Source organism: Grus americana, chromosome 1 (genome assembly GCF_028858705.1).
Source record: "Grus americana isolate bGruAme1 chromosome 1, bGruAme1.mat, whole genome shotgun sequence".
Taxonomy (NCBI): domain Eukaryota; kingdom Metazoa; phylum Chordata; class Aves; order Gruiformes; family Gruidae; genus Grus; species Grus americana.
The window spans coordinates 70023890-70041867 of record NC_072852.1 but is presented as its reverse complement, the minus strand read 5'-3'; the positions used below and the strand labels follow the sequence as shown (position 1 = coordinate 70041867).

Sequence of the window (17978 nt, the reverse complement as noted above, 5' to 3'; positions counted from 1 at the left end):
GAAAGTAAATATTAATGGAAGGTGTGCTTGGCAATACAGAAAGATGGTTAAGAAGCCAAAGTGTTACCTGGGTAGCTGCCGTTTCCAGGCATGAAAAATACTGCAGTGATTTAACTGAACAAGTCAGCCATTTAAATAACCTTTCTAAACAGCTTTTGCACCAGCTTAAAAGGAGACTTCTCCTGACTTAGACTAAACTGACCAGGGACAAGTTTAATTTAAACTGAAAGAAATTGCACAAACCAAAATAAAAACATCTCTGCCAAGAAAAGCACGAACATATGCTAAACTTGCTTAAAACAGTTTACTGGCCAAACCCATGCCAGTTTCTTTTGAGTGTCTCTGGTGCCTTTGCATCAGATGATGGAGTGATTGCATTTACCCAGAAAAGGACATGGCTCATACCAAAACTACAGGTACATTTATCTTTGCAGCTCTTCCAGAACTTCAGGATTAATTTTGGCTATACAGATGGAGAATTAAAGCACAGAGAATTTGCAGTTTGCCAAGGTGAAACAGATATCTGTGGCAGATACGGAAGCTGGATGATTCTGAGTTTAAAGCACTGGATTAGCCGGGACTGGCAACCAGGAATACATGAAGGCCGAGCAAGTAATTGGATTTTCTGAAGGTTAGAAAAAGCAGGTAAAAGAAACTATTCTTAGATAATATCTGGTCTGCTACCAAACATCTGGTAGCAGACTGTTTCATCTTGGAAAGTTTACAAGGTTTGCATGAACTTAATCTTTCTTCCTTTTCTGATTCTTTTATCTACTTAAGGATTCATGATACTGATACTGCCACAGTTTTCTGAAGATGTTCAGCATTTCCCTGGAACCGCAACAGCCCAGCCAGCCACTGCGGCAAAAGCAGCAGATAAAGGAATCTCTGTAAGGGAGGCTGACAGAGAGAAGGTGGTCAGAAATGAGCCTGCTCTTAGACACTAGTGCCGGCACGTACTGGCAGAACACCTGCTGTCTGTACTTCGATCTGACTTACTAAACACAACACAGTTGTTTCTTGCAGAACAGCTTAAATCAGTATTTAATTCAAAACCACGGAAAAACAAGACCAACACCTGAAGCTGCCACCTGCCAGTGCTCTATTTAGCCTAGTCCCTATATATTTAGTTCTCCAATTGATGAGGCCAGTAGCAAAATAAAAATACTACTCTTGCTACTCTCATGTTGTCCCCTTCCCTTTCTCCTCAAAGAAAAAGGCCAAAAGGACCAAATGCTATTCAGCAGGAGCAAAGCCAGGTAATCCTGCACACGGGGAAATTCATGAGGACCCAAGTGGGGAGACAGATGAAGAGAACTGAGGAACAACACAAACAGCAGGAGAAAAATACAGCTGGGGCAAGGGAGAAAATAACTGTGATTTGAGGAAGAAGACACAACTACAAGGTGCACCAGAGAACAGTCACCAACACCAAGAAACTACAGTCAAGCCAATTTATTTGAGGTAAGCACAAGAAAAGATATTCCCATTCACATGTCTGGCAGGGGAGGAAAGCAAATGCTTCATTCAATATCTCAATCTCCGTTTTGAAAGCTTCTGCCCCTGCTTCACACTGGCCGCACGTACCTTCCACTGCTTTGACTTTCTCCTCCATCTCTCTTTTCCTCTCCTCCTTTAGCAGCTGCTCCTGCTCCCGCTTCTGCACTGCTATAAGGATTTGACGCTCCTCCTCTTCCTCCCTGCGCCTCTGCTTCTCCATCGAACTCAGCACATTCGGGTTTACCTGTGACAAAACGAGGCACCAAAAACTGTAATGCGTTGGCTTATTGAAGTCTGAGCAGAGGCAGGTTTACTCTGAGCAAGTATTAAAGCATACCTACAATGAATGGCTGGGGGTTAAAAAAAAAAAAAAAAAAAAAGGAAAGAAAAGGATTTGTACATATGAATTCTCAGATGAAAAGCAACATGTAAAGGAAAGTTATTTGTCAAGCAATGAAAATGAAACCCTACTGATGCAGGGACAAAGGAAGGAGAAGCGATGGGTTAGACAAGCTGTCACTCCACCAGGGACACACCACGTGTATTTCCCTTCTGTGAAAAGGATTCGGGCTGTTGACACCCCCACACAACATCTCTACCCCTTCCAGCTAGTGGAGTCCTGAGTTTCGAGTGTGAGCATAAATGAAAACTCTGCTGAAACTGGCTCTGCTGTAAAACACAGAGTACTTAGGATAGAAAAAGAGACTGGTACAGCCTTGCATCAAGGTATTGTTTGGAGTGTTTTCCTTTCTTGTTCAAAATAAGGCCCACCTCATTTCTGTGAGCTAATCTCCCCTGAACTAGCTCTCACTTGTTTGTTTGGATGGTTTACCTGCTGGGTCTCCTGACCGGTTTTCTCATTCGAGGACGCCTGGCTCTTTATTGCCTCACTTCCTCACCTCCCCACTGCCAGCAGACTGCAAGGCTCTGCTCAATCCTGCTTAGGCTGCCTGCTTCCCAGACCAGGGATCGCCTGCTCCTATTTCTCCAACAAAGTGCGAGGTATGTGTATGGCAGCATGGAATTACCTTTATTAGCTTAATTTAATTATAAGACAAATGAATCTTTCATCCACCAGACACTCCCACCTCTTTTGACTTCTGCAAGACCAAGGTATGTGTGCCTTATCAGCAGGGAATATCAACCGGAAAAGAACAATGTGTATACAGTTTTCTCCACCTTCATTTTCAGGGAATAACCAGCAACCACCACTTAGGCAGAAGGCATTTCCTGAGGATTAGCAATCAGCTGGGGTCCCTTGGCTGCTGCTCAGACCATCGACTTCTCCAGGCCTATTATTAATCCCCAGAAAAAAATCTGGCACCATGATTACTATTTTGTCCTTGTTTCATTGCCTAGAAGTGGAACCTCAGGGTGTTTTGATAAATGCCTAGAAATATTGTCTGGTTTCACCGTATATTCATTCCCCCTCTGCCTCCACTTCCCCTACACAGCACTGCCCTAAAATCTCCCCCTGTATCTCTCTGTGGATGAGCATCATGTATTATCTCCCTGTCACCAGCACCAACAATATATTAAGAAAATTAACAATATACTAAGAGAATCATGCTTCAACCACCAACAGCCATGGAGAAATATCCAAGAGAGGGTGATGGGACTCTTGATGACATTAGGACCATACCCTGCATCTGGGGATAGACTGGACAGCAAAACCACCTATTTTGTGCTGATCCTTTTTAGGCAAACCCCACAGCACAATCTCACAAGGGAACTCACCCCATGTTCTTTTCCTTTTTTAGATCTTTGCCAAATATTAGTACTTCACTGTTCTATCACTTTCCTAGGGAAACCATTCTGTGAGGTCACACGCCTTTATGTTAGCCAGGTTCTCTTCACATTCAGTCTAAAGTTAATTTTTCATCCCCTCATTCCATCCAATTATTCCTAGTTACACTCTTCTGGGCAAGCATAAATTCTCCTCTTCTTCAGCCACATTCCAGTCTTTATGGGCTTCCTCAGACACACAAAAATCCTGTGTTTCAGTAATTAGGTTAAATGTTTCCTAATAAAGCAATCCTTCCAACTCCTTGATCATTCATTCCAGTAGCCTGCCTTGGGTCTTTCCTCCAACTGATCAGTATCCAAATACCAGGATGCGCAGGACTGAAACAGCTATGTCAAGTAAAAGAGGTCAAGAACGTATAGAACGAGGTACTACATTTCCACTCAAAAGTGGAAATATCCCTTTATCAATCACTCTACCATTTTATTTTCTACTCATGCACTGCAAACATCTTCCTTTCAGGCCTGATCCTGACCACGATCAACCCGTTTTCCCCTAACTTTTTTGACCAATCTTTAAATTGCAATAGGAACCAAAAGTGTCAGGTTCTGCAACAATTAGCAAGAGGTGAGCAGGAACCAGCCACCAGAAGTTAGTACACCAAGGTATTCTACTGAGGATGTGACCACCAGTCTTTAGATTCTCCAGCCGATAGATCTAAGCCAGCCTGGCGTGTCACACTAATTTCTTCAACTGTTGCTGTACAGGTCAGACCTTCCCTTTCCCTGGATTCATACAGCCTCCACCATTCATGTCCTATGGAAACGTGAACACAACATCCAAGCTGCAGGGCTCACACTAGGACCTCTCCAAGCCTGCAGGGTGCCTTCAGCACCCTATACTGTAATGGCACGACACAGAATCCATAGCACATTCCAGATCAACCCACCACAAATACGGCATCCACAAAGCAACGGGACAATTTTAAGCAAAGGAGAGAACGTCATCGTAGCAGATCTAGGAAGAGAAGAAAAGGGAAAAGCCGAAACCCCAAACGCGGCATAGTGAGCACCAAGGACTGCAGCAGACAGCCGTGACAACTCCGCTTGCTCCCTGCAGCACTTGCAGGGCAGTGACAATGCTGGCATGGGGTCTTCAAGACACTTCAGAGACAGAAGTAGCCTGATTTTCAGAGGGACCTACTGCCTGGTGTTCCACTTAAGCACATGGGAGCTGAGGGGGCTCAACTCAGTGTTAAAATATAAGCAAACAAACCCAAGTAAACTACTGGATAGGATGGAAGCAGACGCCTATTAGAACGATAAAAGCAAGAATCCAAGACAAGTTAAACTTCCTTCCTGAACAAAGAGGTGGCAAAGGGACGTTTCTCCAGCTTCCTCCCCACTTGGAGGATGTAAAACACCCCACGCATCTGCGACCACGGCATCACCACCTCCTTCCCTCCGCCAGAGAGCACTCCAGGACACAACATCGCTGCCTCCTCCCCCTGGGACCCCAAAAGGGCCAAACTTCTGCCTTTATGCTTTGCTCTCCAGACAGCGGGTATCAGACTTCAGGGGCAGAAGGCCAGGAGGTGCGGGTGCCCCGGGCACCCCGGCCCCCTCCAGCCACATGCCCCTGCCCCTCGCCCTCCAAACCTTCCCTGCTCCAGTTTCCGCAGCGTTGCCCTAATGAGGGTGCTGCTCAGGCGGCTCTTTAATGAGGAGCTAATCTGAACCACCTGTTGAGAAATCCCCTGCAGGATTAGGAGCCTACGGAGCTTTATATCTTGAACCAAAGCGGCATCCAGCTCGTGGAGTCGGGAGGAAGGGGTCACCCCTGCACCAGGCTGAAATTTTCTCCCTCTGACTTGCCTGCTGCCCATCACTCGCTTGGCAAACAAGCCATCAGACATGCTGGCACCTTCCCTGGCTCCCCTATGGCAGGGATGACTGCCGCGTCCTGCTGGGGAGCCAGGGCAAGTGTCCCCACCCTCGCGCTGGCTGGCTCCCTGCGCGCGGGTGCTGGAGGGCCCCCTGCTCACTGGAAATGTTTCACTGGCCCACAGGCAGCAATTAACAGCTCTCTGCCACTGCAGACCTGGAGCACCTGCGGTACTGATTAGCATCATTCAGGCTCCATGTGTTTCCCACTCCCCTTCTCCTCTGGGATTTCTGCTGCCTGTGAACAAACACGTGTCCCTGTGCTTCCTGCATGGTGGGCTTTGCAGAGAGCAATTCTGGCCCCAAACTGACCATTGCTGGGGTCTTATTTTCCTCTCGGCAGGCTTTTATCTGCAGCATGATGAGAGGTTCTTCCTTCCTTTTATTTATCTATTCTAAGTAATTATATTTATTGCAGAGAACTGTACTTTCTCTTTTGTTCTGTGGGAACCCCTGACCCTGGCTCACATGGAATATTCTCTGCAGCTTCATTTCCCAGGGTTTGACAAAACACCAGGTAACTACGTTTTTATTACCTCTACAGCGAGAGATTATGCCACGGCCTGATAGAATCAAGCCAATCTTTTCCTCCAAAGCTAATCCTGTGTTGCCTGACCGACTGCTTTGGGTAGCAGTTGCCAGTTCAAAGACCTCCCATCTCCACCGTACCATGCCTCTGGCTGTGCCAACGTGACTGTTGGGGGCTGTGTGGTGAACTGGATCGGAAAGCTGATCTATGTTAAAAATAACCTCGACCAAAGAAAAAGGTTATATTTAACTCCAGTCATTTTCCTGGGTCTGGTTCACTGCACAGACCCGCAAGCAGCAGCGCTGTTACACTGATGGGGTGGAGAGGAGACGAGGGTGAAGAGGCACGGAAATAGCCGTTTCGGCCGACAAGGCTGCCGTTTGATAAGCATTTCTTTAAGCAGCCAAAATTGTGACTTCCATTTCCAGCTGACCGTCTGCCTAGCTCAGCTCTGTACTGCATCAGTCATTCTTCTCTCCCTCTGCACTATCTACACCCTCATGTGTTTGCAGCCTCACGTTTTCCCCTTGGCTGAATTTCTGTCATTTCCCTTTGTAAGCCGGTTCTTCTAGCCCTCTCATCCTTCTTCAACTTTTCTTTGAACTGCCTCGAATGTGCCAGCACTTTCATTGAAGTGGAATTCCCCAGACTGAGCGCAGATTTCCATATGCAGCTGCACCGGAGTCTGCGGCGAGGCCGGTTACCTCTGCGATCCAGAGGGCAGCACCTCCCTGCTTGCCATAGAAACCCCGAGTGTCAGCCTGCCTTTGACGGGCATTACCACCCATCTCTCTTTCAGCACAAGCACTTTCAAATGACTCCTTCCCACTGAATAGCGATGCTGCGGTTTATTTTTTCCCCCAGGAGGCATCTGCTCTTGCCTCCCTCCGTCGTCCTCCCCCTCGCACCCCCCCTCACCTCCTGCTTGATTGGTTTGATGGGCTGATGGTCAGACATCCACCTGGGAGAAAACTCTGTCCGCTGTAGACGCTTCTCCTGAAACAGGGTTGAGAATTGAGGGAAGGAAAAAGAGAGTGGAGGAAATTAGGGCACATTGGTGATACTGGCAGGAGAAACTCTGGGGGCTAGTAGTGACCATGAAATCCCTATTAGCTTTACAAGGGTAGCAAACAAGCAAACTGAACTCCATCCAAGAACATCGCGCTGACTGCAGAGCCCATTCTACAAAGCCATCTAGCCGAAGGATCCTGTTCCAAATCTGTCCCACCTGAAAACATTCACTTGACGGACAATATCCTTCAGAGTTTCGGGGCTCTGACATACCAGCTCAAGCGGACTTAGCTAGGACAGCTAAAGCAGCCACTGCCCCTTCAGCAGAGCCAGCTAAGAAACAGCAGTAAAAGTGAAATCAGAGGCAGTTTGCATAGAAAAGCTAGGCTGTAAATCGCAGCAGTTCAAAAGCAGACAGAGATTCCCTGCTAGCAGAAAAGGGACAGAGAAGATGGCTGAAGACAGTAACCCCTTCAGCCACCCTACCTACATTGCCATGCAATTGCGAACAAGATCCTTAATTATGAACTCTAGCCCTACCACTCCATGGGGGAGAGTCTTTCTCCCCATAACAAGCTAAACAGCCCTCACATCAACAACACTTGCAGGCTGGAGTAGAGGGGAGCAGGACGGGATGACAGGCTGCTTGGATTTAGCTCTCCTTCAATCAGCGAACATCCATGCTCTTGGAAGCAGTCATAGAGAGGTAAACAGGATGCCATGTCTCCTCACCTTCTGTGCAATCATGTTGCAGATCTCCGGCAGGAAGTCTTCACTCAAGAGTTTGTAGAGCTGCCGCTCTCTAAGGGAAGTCCTCTCTCTGAAGCTCTCTGTGACCTGCCTCCACTCCTCTTCCGTCTGACACAGCAGCCACCATGTCCCACGGCCAGGCCCTTGGGACCCTTCAACAACATGAAAGGATGTTATCTCCACAGCAGTTATGACTAACAACTTTATCCCCTCTCCTCAGGGCTCAGGAAGAGCAAAAGATACTGCCAGTGATCACTGTTGTGAGAAACATGCTCTTTGCTATAGAGCCAAAGCTCTCCTGAGCCACCAGAAGCCCTGCTACCTCCCCTAGCGACACCGAAAGTGATGCAAAGACATGGAGAAGTACACAGGTGAAGAAGTAATGGTGGCACTTTGCAACACATGGGTAGTGTGACGTCCCCGTAGCAAGCCTCCATTCCAGTTATGATAGAGCAAAGAAAAGGATTTGTTTCTTGTAATGGAGGCTGTCAGCCAGAGCAGGACACAGGGTAATGCAAATGTCTGATTTAGTCTGGCAGCAGAATAAAAACATTGAAAATTAATGTTATTTGAAATAAGACAATTATTTTTTTTTTAGCACTGCAAACCTTTGCTGCGGTGAATAAAACCTCCCATTTTCCCCAAATGAAACATTTTGTTTGCAGGCACTTGAAAGAACAGAAGAGGAAGTGAAGGATGGGCTTCATCGGGCTGCCAGATGAGGGGGAAGTTCCAAAAGTTCACATCCCATCCCTGCTCAATCCAGAGTGGGATCTGAAGCAGATCTCCCACTGCTCTGAAGCATGTCTCAACTACCAAGACACTCTGAGCTGTTCCACCTTGTGTGAAACATTTGAATATTAAATGCGAAGGAAAGAGACTCTTGCGTGGTGGTTGGAACACCCACCTGGAGAAGGGGAATATGGTTCCTGCTCCACAAATGTTTACACAGAGCAGAGAAGCCTCATGGGTTGCAACTTGCACGCTTTTGCCCCAGGATGCTCTCTAAGCAAAAAACGTTGTGGCCAGGTTTTGGGGAGGGGGAAGACATTGGTTCAAAACCCCTTCAGACTGAGGGATTATCAGCTCCCTCTAGACTTTTCTAGAGCTAACCACAGGCTACTGGAAAGAAAGCAATAGTCACCACCCCCCACTGGCAGATGTCACACAACTTCTCACCGCATTTTCAAGCAAATTAACTGTGAAAAATATAAAGAAGCAAAAAACAGAGCCCTTTTCTCTCTGAACTTGACCCTGGGCCCTTTGTGGATTTGAGTTGCCAGTGGCTCCGGCACATGAGCTATCAGGTTGCCCCAGTAAGACTGGAGAGCTGCAGCCTCCCTCCAGCCACCTGCCCTCTGTTGGAAACCTCCCTGCCACGGTAGCGGCACAGAGCAAGCGTGTGCTAGCTCCGGGTCAGCCTATAGCTTAACCCGCCCATGGCTTCAGCTCAAGTTAATGCACTGGAAACTGGGAACTGTGATGGTGAAGGACCAACCATGTACTGGTTTCTGTGGCCCGGGCAAAGCTGTCCCCTGCCCACCTGCAGTGAGGAGCTTACCTGCACACTGCCCCTAGAGCCTGCCCCCTCCTCTCCCCTTCCCTTGCCAGCTGCCTAGGGGCTACTTGTTTCAAAAGCAGCCAGGACCGAGGCACTGCTTTGTGCCACCAGAAGATTGCTCCGCAGCTGAAGTGACACAATTTGCTGTAAGACAATGATCTGATAAAACCCTCAGTGCCTCATGCGCTTCGCTCCGGCTCTGCCACCCAGCTCTGGAGCAGCCGCCAGGAAATCTGAAGACAAAGGGTGAAGGGAAGGAGGCACAGCAAAGACAATGCCATCCTTGCCTTTTATTGTGGGGCAACAGGCAGGCTGAGGCCCTGGGTTATGTGGAAGCCAATGGATGACAAATGAGTCCCAACCCCCTCGGACTCAGTTTCACATTATGTTACCAACTTGCTTTTTCTGCTTGCCTCGTTAACCCTTAGGTGGGTATCCCCAAGCCTTCATTTACGCGGTACTGAGTTCAGCCACCCAATGGCCATCAGGAAGGAGAGGCGAGGACAATCAACAAGGTTCTTCTTCCCTATCTTGGCATCACTAACCCCACTCTCTTGCCAGTCCAGAAAAATGCACCAGCTACTAACAGGGGCTTGTGTTCACCTCATCCGTGGAGGAGCAAGTGCCATTCACAGCCCATTTCCATCAACTTCAGTGAGTAGGTGGGCCCCCAAGGCCTAGTGTAACCCAATACGTTACATTTCTTCATCCCAAACTAATCCACAATAAGATAGGAAGCCCACAGGTGCCCAGGCTCCCAGCTGCAAGGCAGTCTGTAACACCAACCCCTCCTTCCAAACTCAGCCCCAGCCACCAGCAGAAAGACTCTCCCTTTCCTGAGAAAGGCATCTCTCCGGGCTTTGATAATTTAAGAGCCGTGTTAGCTGATTGCATCAACCCTGACCCCACAAAATCTCTTTACCATTTCTTATCTGAGTCTCGCGGATTAGCAAGTTTTCTTCTGCCTTCTCCCTACCGAAAAGAAAGAGAAGGAGTGATACAATAAATACATGACTTCACATCACCAAAATGCAGGTGCTTATGAGAAAAATGGGGGATGCAGCAATTATTCAATGCACAGCAAAACTATGAAAAAAACCAGCGTGCAAAACACATGGTCAATATATATATTCACGTATATATTTATCATAGCCTTATAAAATTTTAAGAAGTGAAGGGCACGGGCTAGAGTTTGTCAAGGACAGTATTTAAATTCTTACAGGAAGCATCCCAAAATCTATACTGACTCAAGCGGCCAGGATTTTTGGCTTCAAGCACTATGCCGTGAAATTCATCTTTATCAGGACCATATCCCTTAGCACTGCACGGGGGAAATGCACTCGAAGTGAGGCAGTTGGAAGCATGATACCCACTGTTTCACCAAACTTGGCTTCCAGCTCAGTCAGAATTTTCTTTGGAGAGTGATCAAAGCATCCACCAAGTCTGAGCTTGCTTCACTTCAGAGATCCATTGAAATTACGGCTGCATGGTATATACATACTTATTGGGGGAACCCCAGAAGTACATTATACTTCCCCCTGGGAACATATGCATTTTACGTCGATTGCAGGAACAACCTTTCCATACCTCAGCAAATTTTCTTCCAGTAGTTTTTTCCGCTTTGGGGGTCGCCCTCGTCTCTTGCCCGTTTTCCCAGGAACACTTGGGGTGTTTGTCTGCCCCCCACATCCCCTGCAAAACAACAAAATCACCATGAAATATCTGCTGAGCGAAGGAACAGCGGCTGGCAGGATGGGAGAAGGGCAGGGAAATCAGAACAGCTGCTAGGAACCCAACCAAAGGAGGGATTAAATCAGAGCAGCGATGGGATGGGGAGGGGAGGAGAGGAGGGATTCCCACTCACTGGGAGCCTGATCTGGGAGCCGCCGGCATGGTGCGGGGCAGACGGGGAGGAATGCGGTGGGGCAGGCAGCATCGCTCCCACAGCAGGCTCTCCTGGTGCCACAAAGGCTGCAGGCTGGCTCCGACACAATGCGCAACGCGGGGCAGCTCACAGTCTGCTTGGCAACTCCAATCTCTCCCCGCATTGCTTCAGCCCTCTCCCAGGACACCCCCGCTGCCCCCCGACACAACAGCAGTCAGGCGGAGTCCCCTCCAGCCGGGCTGGCTGTGCTGCCCCCCCTGCCACCCCTTGCACCCAGACACAGGGGGACATGGAAGGGGCCGTTACCTGTCTGGAGCCAGCTCTCCGTTGGTTTTCCCCTGCACCGGGTCCTCCTTGTACATCCGCGTGCCATAGAAGTACCAGTACAGGGCACCACTGCTGTCCTCGCCCAGCGGCTCCACGCGGAGGCTGTCGGCGTCCAAACCCTGCGCCCACCGGGAGCCCCCCGCCAGACGGTGACAAGTTGAAAAGCAGCCACATTGTCACACAAAACATGATGACACCCCTCCGCAAACACCTCCCTCCCTCCTCCCCTCGCACCATGCCACAGCAGCAGTACAGCTGCTCCTCCAGACCGAGCTGGGAAAATGTTACTCCAGGGGGAAGGTGACCGTTCGCTCTCTGTCCAGGGAGGGATTTAGATTGGCATCTCTAATTTGAATGGCCTCTCTCGTTTTAACATTTCATCTCTGGTGCTCCTGACAGGGAAGGTCTAATTAGTGCTGGCGACAGTCACGCACAGTCCTGAGAAGCTCCCTCCCCCCTTCCCTGCCACCACCCTTCCCCCAGCTCCCCCAGTACACTTCAGCCCCATCCTTTCATCTCACACCATCCCTCAAGCAAGGCAGTCTCGGCTCTCACCGCCCTGCCATTACAGTTGGAGCATCTCCAGATTCCCTCTTTGCAGGAAGAGTGGCCAATGAAGCCAATTTACTTAGTGACTCCCGTGTTACGAACACATCCGCGCAGGACAAGGGCCCCAAGAGAATCCTGCGCACTTGCTTTGGGCCTTCTGCAAGGCAGGAGAGGAGATAGGGAACTGCCAACCCACTGAGTACCTGGCCTTAAAATACACTTAATAGCATCAACCCTTCTCTTCCCAGGAAGATTGACTGATCTGGCCCACCTCCTTTGACCGCATTGTTTCCCCCTTCCCTGCTGCCCAAAGCACCTTGAGGAGGTCGAAGACGTCATCTGCATCGAGGCGGTAGTCACAGAGGCGGTGCAGGATCTCCACCCGTGTGCGCAGGGGCAGCTCCTGGAAGGTGGACTCCCGCAGCGGGTTGGGTTTCCCTTCCTCCAGCTCCCAGCGGTAGTTGATGATGTCCTCCAGGTAGCTGTGAAACGTCTGGGATCTAAGCAAGGAAACAAAGTCCCACACGCTCACTGTAGTTCACCATGCCAGAAACACCTGGTGCAATGAAGCAACTTGAACAAACACAACACGGAGACAGCTAACACTTGAAGGAAAACTGTGCCCCATGACAGCTATGGTTAGGTGCAGCTCTGTAACTCAGATTCCCAAAACACAGCAATCTCATTGCAACACCCATGGGATTTCACGTTATACAGATACAGCTTACGGGACTCTGCATTGCTGTTATTTCTTTCCAAGCTGAAAGAACAAGCTAAATATGACGCCAACTCAGCCCCATCCCCTTTCTATCCCAATGGGCAGTGCTTTGTGCTAGTACCAACATCGACCCTTTATAGGATACAACAAAGCAGTCAAACCTGATCCCCTTCCGCTTCTCCCCCTTTCACAGAGACCCTATTCTTCAGCTTTCCATTTGCTCCTCGCATCTGCCATTAAGAGCCCCTGCTCTTACATATTTTTCCATGCCCTGGTTCAGTGCCTTGAAACTTTCCATAGCTGATTGTCTCCTCCCCGCTTTGCTGCTGTATGCTTCCCATACTCCTGTTGTGGCCTCTATTTTCCTCTCCCTCCATTCTCAAAGGTGCTGCCACTTTCTGCCTGTTCCTCCACCAGTGGCTCTGGAGGGACGTCTACACTGCCCGATTAATGCATGCTGCCACACAGCAAGGCTCATTCCCAACATGAGCATACGTCCCAAACAAGGTTCAACCCAGAGGACTCTCTCCTCTCTGGTCTCCCAGATGATCAAGATGAGCACTCAAGCTCTTCATAAACACTGCTACTAAAACAATCTTTCTCATTTGCTCTCTGGGCCACATTAAGCCCCACTTTCATTGACAGGGGTTCACCATACAATCCAAGGAAGGCCACATTTCTTACCCTCATCTGGTGTTGAGGGTAAATATCCCCCTCTGACACACATTAGACTGCTGATGGAGCTTAAGGCTAAAAGAATTCTTGTCTATATTTTAAGGAGACCTAAGTCCTTATTCTGGCTGAAAAAGGGCTGGTGATGCCGTGTATCCCTAAAAGCAAAACTTTCTCAAGATCTGGACATACCGCTTTGAGTCCTGAGACTTGTCATGCTCTCTCAGCCTGCTGGAGTTGCGTACGCTGAGCACAGCAAAGGGGGACCCCCCCATGCCCCAGCCATTCTTGCACACACGGGAAGTCCATATGCCGGCAAGAACACCACTGGGTACACATTCCCACCAGCTCTCAAAAAGGCAGCTCAACTTGATAGGTTTTTGGCACAAACGGCTTACTCTATATGATTAATGGAACCATGCCAACACTACAGAATTGCATTTGCCTGAGAAATTGCTAACTACTACAAAAGCTATTATTTTTGAACAAAGAGATAGAGGACCGTGATCCAACTGGAGGAAGATTGTTAAAAGTCAACAAGTTAGCTATCAGACAGGGGGCTTCACACGTTTGGTAAAGACTGGACATCTTTGCAAGGACCACTACAAGAACGAAGGAACAGATGCCACATGATTCCTCAAGCCATGTCCACCTGGCAGCATTCCCTTTCCTCCTCGAGTGGAGAGAAGTTGATACTACCACCCTGCAAGATCACTCCCCATCAGCAGTCTTTCTGACGCCAAACGCAAGCTGACCTCCCCGAGATAACTCCTCTCACCACATGACTGTTACCAGCCCTCTGGTTGTATTTAACAACAGATGCTTGAATGTACCTGGATCTAGTGCTTTCTGCAGCCTGGAGTTTGCTCTTTTCTGCATAACACAAGCAAAGCACTGGTATTTCCAAGTGTCATTGTTTTGCCCCCGTAACATCATCAATCAAACAAATGCAACTTCAAATAGTCCCCTACACTCAGAAAGTTCAATCAACACAATAAAGGAGGACTGTTTCCTTAAACGATTTCTGTGCTGTCTCGAGTACTAATTTTAGGGAAAAAAACACAGCAACTATCCTTTTTTAAAATGAGATATTCAGTGCCCAGTACACTTACCTGAAGTAGCTGTGCATTCCCACAGTGCCTTCCTCATATATTTCAAGACCCAATCCAACTTGCAACAAGGACTTCAACTTGGTAAAAAGCGTGATACTAGATTCTGTTTGTAGACTTTTAATCTTTAAGAGTGCTATTTGATCACACACAGCTTAGATATTAAATATTTACTGAAGTTATTAGATTAAAACAAAACAAACAAACAAAAAAGGACAGATCTGACTTTAGCTTTCAAGAATAGAAACAGTGATGAGAATATCTTTTCCTGAAAGCATGAAAGCAACACCTGTATTCGGAAGCTCAGCCCGTTGTGGAAGGGGAATGACTCTCAGAGAGCATTCAAATTTCAGCCCCACAAGTTCGGTTGTTCAACTCTGTCAGAGCTCAAGGCAGAACATTACTTCATCAGCTCTGATACAGAGGCTTTGGCTGTTTCCAATAAAATTGACTGAAAAAACAGTTTCCCTAGGATCCTGAAAAACTAGTGGGTGACAGGGGATACCAGGAAGAAGCAACAAAAGTAACAGGGCTTTATCTGCTCCTATTTTTCTGGCTAAATCTTTTTCTACCAAAAAAAAATGAAAGGCATGGATCAGACAGATAATTTTACTGCTTGCATGAGTTCACTTATCTTGCTCTACCATTTTGGCTGTTCTCAAAGAAAACTGATCCATGAAGCTCCTCAATTCCAAAAGATCATCTGAAATCTTTGCCTATGTAACTCTCATTCTCCCTGGGGACTGGCTCTGTTGACTTAACCAATTTGGTTTGAGTTTGACTTTCACATAAGTGGCTAACACTAGAAATTTCTGCCATCCACCCAGTGTCCGATACATTACAAGCTCTGTACTCAAGAGTACTTTGAGTTCCTACCCCCATCAATTTTCAAAGACAGCTACTGTGCATTTGTCGCTTTGAATAAGGATAGAAAAGAGAACCAGAGATGGGAACCAGATGTCTCAAGGCATTCCAAATCACTCTCAATCTTACCCAATTTATATTTTCCCTTTTCATGGGGGCCAGCCTCTTTTCTCCAGACAAATGTGGAGTGCTCATCTTCAACCTGTCTGCTACACCTACAGTTAGTCTCACTTAGCTTGTCTGAATTAAATTTCCTTTGAAAAAGGTTTCTGTAACAGTCGTCTTGGTTTGGAGAAGAAAATCTGCAGGGACCACAGCAACCTGCGAGAACCCTGCCCTCGGGGTTCTTCCCTGTGCAAAGCAGAAATGCTCGGGACTAACTGTTTAGCATGATCCATAAAATTCAAAACCAGGAATCAGACAGACAGGGTCCAGGAGTGGAATGACCCAGATGCAGTCTGTCATACACTCTTTTTTCAAGCTCACAAATAGGACAGTAATACACCTGCAGGTGTGGCAAGTCCTACAGAGTCTCTGCTGCAGTTGAGGACCTCTGAAAACTATTTTGTAGGCGGGAAGAAGGCAAGGAGGAGACCACTAAGATGAGGAGACAGATGTGGCTCTTCTCTAGAGGTTCTCAGCATCACCGAGACTTGTAACAACATTTGACCAGCAGAGGCAACGTTAAGTCAGCAATGTCCTTTCTCTACAAATCAGAGCATTCCCAGGGAGGATGGACTGATACACGGACACATTCTCTTTCAGAGCACATATCCAAAGGAAAATCAACTCTTCTTGAAAGTAAATTGAGGCTCCTAGAAACAATTTTTTTAGAAGTGTGACACCATGGGCCCCAGTGCTTGTCACCGTATCTCAATCATTTCTACCTCCCCATGCCGTACAGCAAAAACGTCTTCCATACAGCTCATTAACCAAGGAAAAGTATTACAGAAATCACCTACAAAAGGTCAAAAAAGTCACTTTAGCATACTCTGTAACTAAAACTTCATCCTTCCCACCATCTTTGTCCCCATCCCAGCACCATTAATATTTCAGAAAACTGAGACAAAGTTTCCCTCACTTGTCACAGCATTCCTTACTTTGCAGTTGCAAAGCAATTTAGATAGCTGTAGTGGGGAAGTTATGGAATAGTACGCGCCTATCTGTGATACATCCCAGGTGGATGCGGGTGATTTCTCGTGAGCCCAAAGCAATTCTTAGTCCCGTCCCTGGCTATGCTCTGAAAACACAGGGTCGTTGTCAGAGGTCCCTACATTTTTTGCAATGAATAGAAAAGGGGCCAAAGCTGAATCACACCTGTGGTTGAAAGTTTTAATCATACCTTGAGGAACTCTACATATACAAAATTAAATCTGGGGCACAGGGAAGGATGCAACCCAGCACATCAATGTCAAACGGGAGGAATAGTGGCAGACAATCCACACGAGTACCAGTGAGGTGCAGCTCAAGTTCCCTATGATCTTTACTAGCAGCTGCAGAAAAATCAGGGCATAAAGAAGATGTGAGCGAATTGAAGGAGGGGCTCCTCCCTAACACGGATATCAGCGTCCAGAACAGTCAGAGAAACGATACACCCCCCAAGAGCTCAGCGCCGCAGCCCGGCCATCTGCCACCCGGCTGCCTCCCGAAGAGGGATGTTTCTCTGTGCTCCAGGAGAGAGGATCCCAGGCCTCCTCCCCCCACCTGGCAATCCCAATTCGGAGGTCTGCCTCTGCCATGCCTTCCCCTGCTCGCAGAAGAGGCGCCCTTCCCATCGCCTGGGCTTTTAACACACGGGGCCGTGCTCCACTGTCAGAAAAAGAAGCTTGGCCAGCATGCTCGTCACCGTGCCCAGCTTCCCAGAGGCGCTCCTTTGGAGACCTCTAGAAGTGAGGGTGAAAATTTCAGACGGTTGATGGGATATACAGAAAAATTTGGTTGGAGCTTCTGGTGAGCATGCTTGGGAGGGGACAGCTGCACCTGGAGACCCCAGCCTCACAGGCACCGTGTAGGGCAAACTCAATGTGAAATTCCTTCTGAGCGAACCCAGCACAGTCGGGGCTGGAATTACGTGTACACACACACACTTCTTTTTTTTTTTTATCCTAATGCCCAAAGGAAGCAGAGCCACTTGTGCTTTTAGTTTTAAAGTCTCCAAAGTAAATCAAATCTTGGCTGCGAAACTGTAAACAAAATCAAGCCAAAAAAACAAAAGCAAAAACAAACACTGATTCAGTAAGAGAGTCCCTGTGTCAATCTGCACTTCCCGCAGGCAGGGTGCCATGGCCTGAGTGTGGAACTACTGTCACAGCACACTTCCCTGTCTGCTCTGTTGTTGCCAATTTTGTTACAAGCCCCTCCCTCTCCACTCCCCTCAAAAAAAAACCCCTAAAAAACCCCACACAAAACCCCCAACCCTGTGGGAGTAAATATTGGATTAAAAGAAACATTAGGGTAAGGAGTTGGAAATACTGGAGACAAAAATCTCTCAACGATGCTCAGATACTGCTGGCACACACAAATAAGCCTTCTGAAAGTTCAGATGCCAAATAATTGCCTGGATCCACTAGCTAGAATATCTATCATGTTGACAATGTTTTAAGCCTCTTGTTTCATTTAATTTACAAAATGCAATGGAAGAGTAAATACTGGAATGCTTTTGAGCTAAAACTGCTGGAAAAATGGCAAGCCTGACTTATGTCTAATCCCAGACAGTATATTGCTCAGTATTCGAGATTAAAACCAAGAACCCTGACAAAACCAGAGGATGACAGAGAGCAGGAACAACAATAGATCTCCTCCATCTTCTGCTCAAG

At 47.7% G+C, this 17978-nt stretch overlaps 1 protein-coding gene across 2 annotated transcripts in view; it reads right to left on the bottom strand.

Moving 5' to 3' along the window:
• LOC129204932 (chromatin remodeling regulator CECR2) overlaps window positions 1–17978 on the bottom strand; it is a 96396-nt gene that overhangs the window by 12172 nt on the left and 66246 nt on the right. The window contains exons 3-9 of one of the 2 annotated variants that reach the window (XM_054821759.1): window positions 12116–12299; window positions 11230–11369; window positions 10626–10730; window positions 9961–10010; window positions 7460–7629; window positions 6635–6712; window positions 1588–1744 (exon numbers count right to left, since the gene is read on the bottom strand). In XM_054821759.1, coding sequence (XP_054677734.1) covers window positions 1588–1744; window positions 6635–6712; window positions 7460–7629; window positions 9961–10010; window positions 10626–10730; window positions 11230–11369; window positions 12116–12299 — 884 coding nt within the window. The remainder of the gene's footprint in view (window positions 1–1587; window positions 1745–6634; window positions 6713–7459; window positions 7630–9960; window positions 10011–10625; window positions 10731–11229; window positions 11370–12115; window positions 12300–17978) is intronic. The other variant, XM_054821768.1, reaches the window with a different exon arrangement.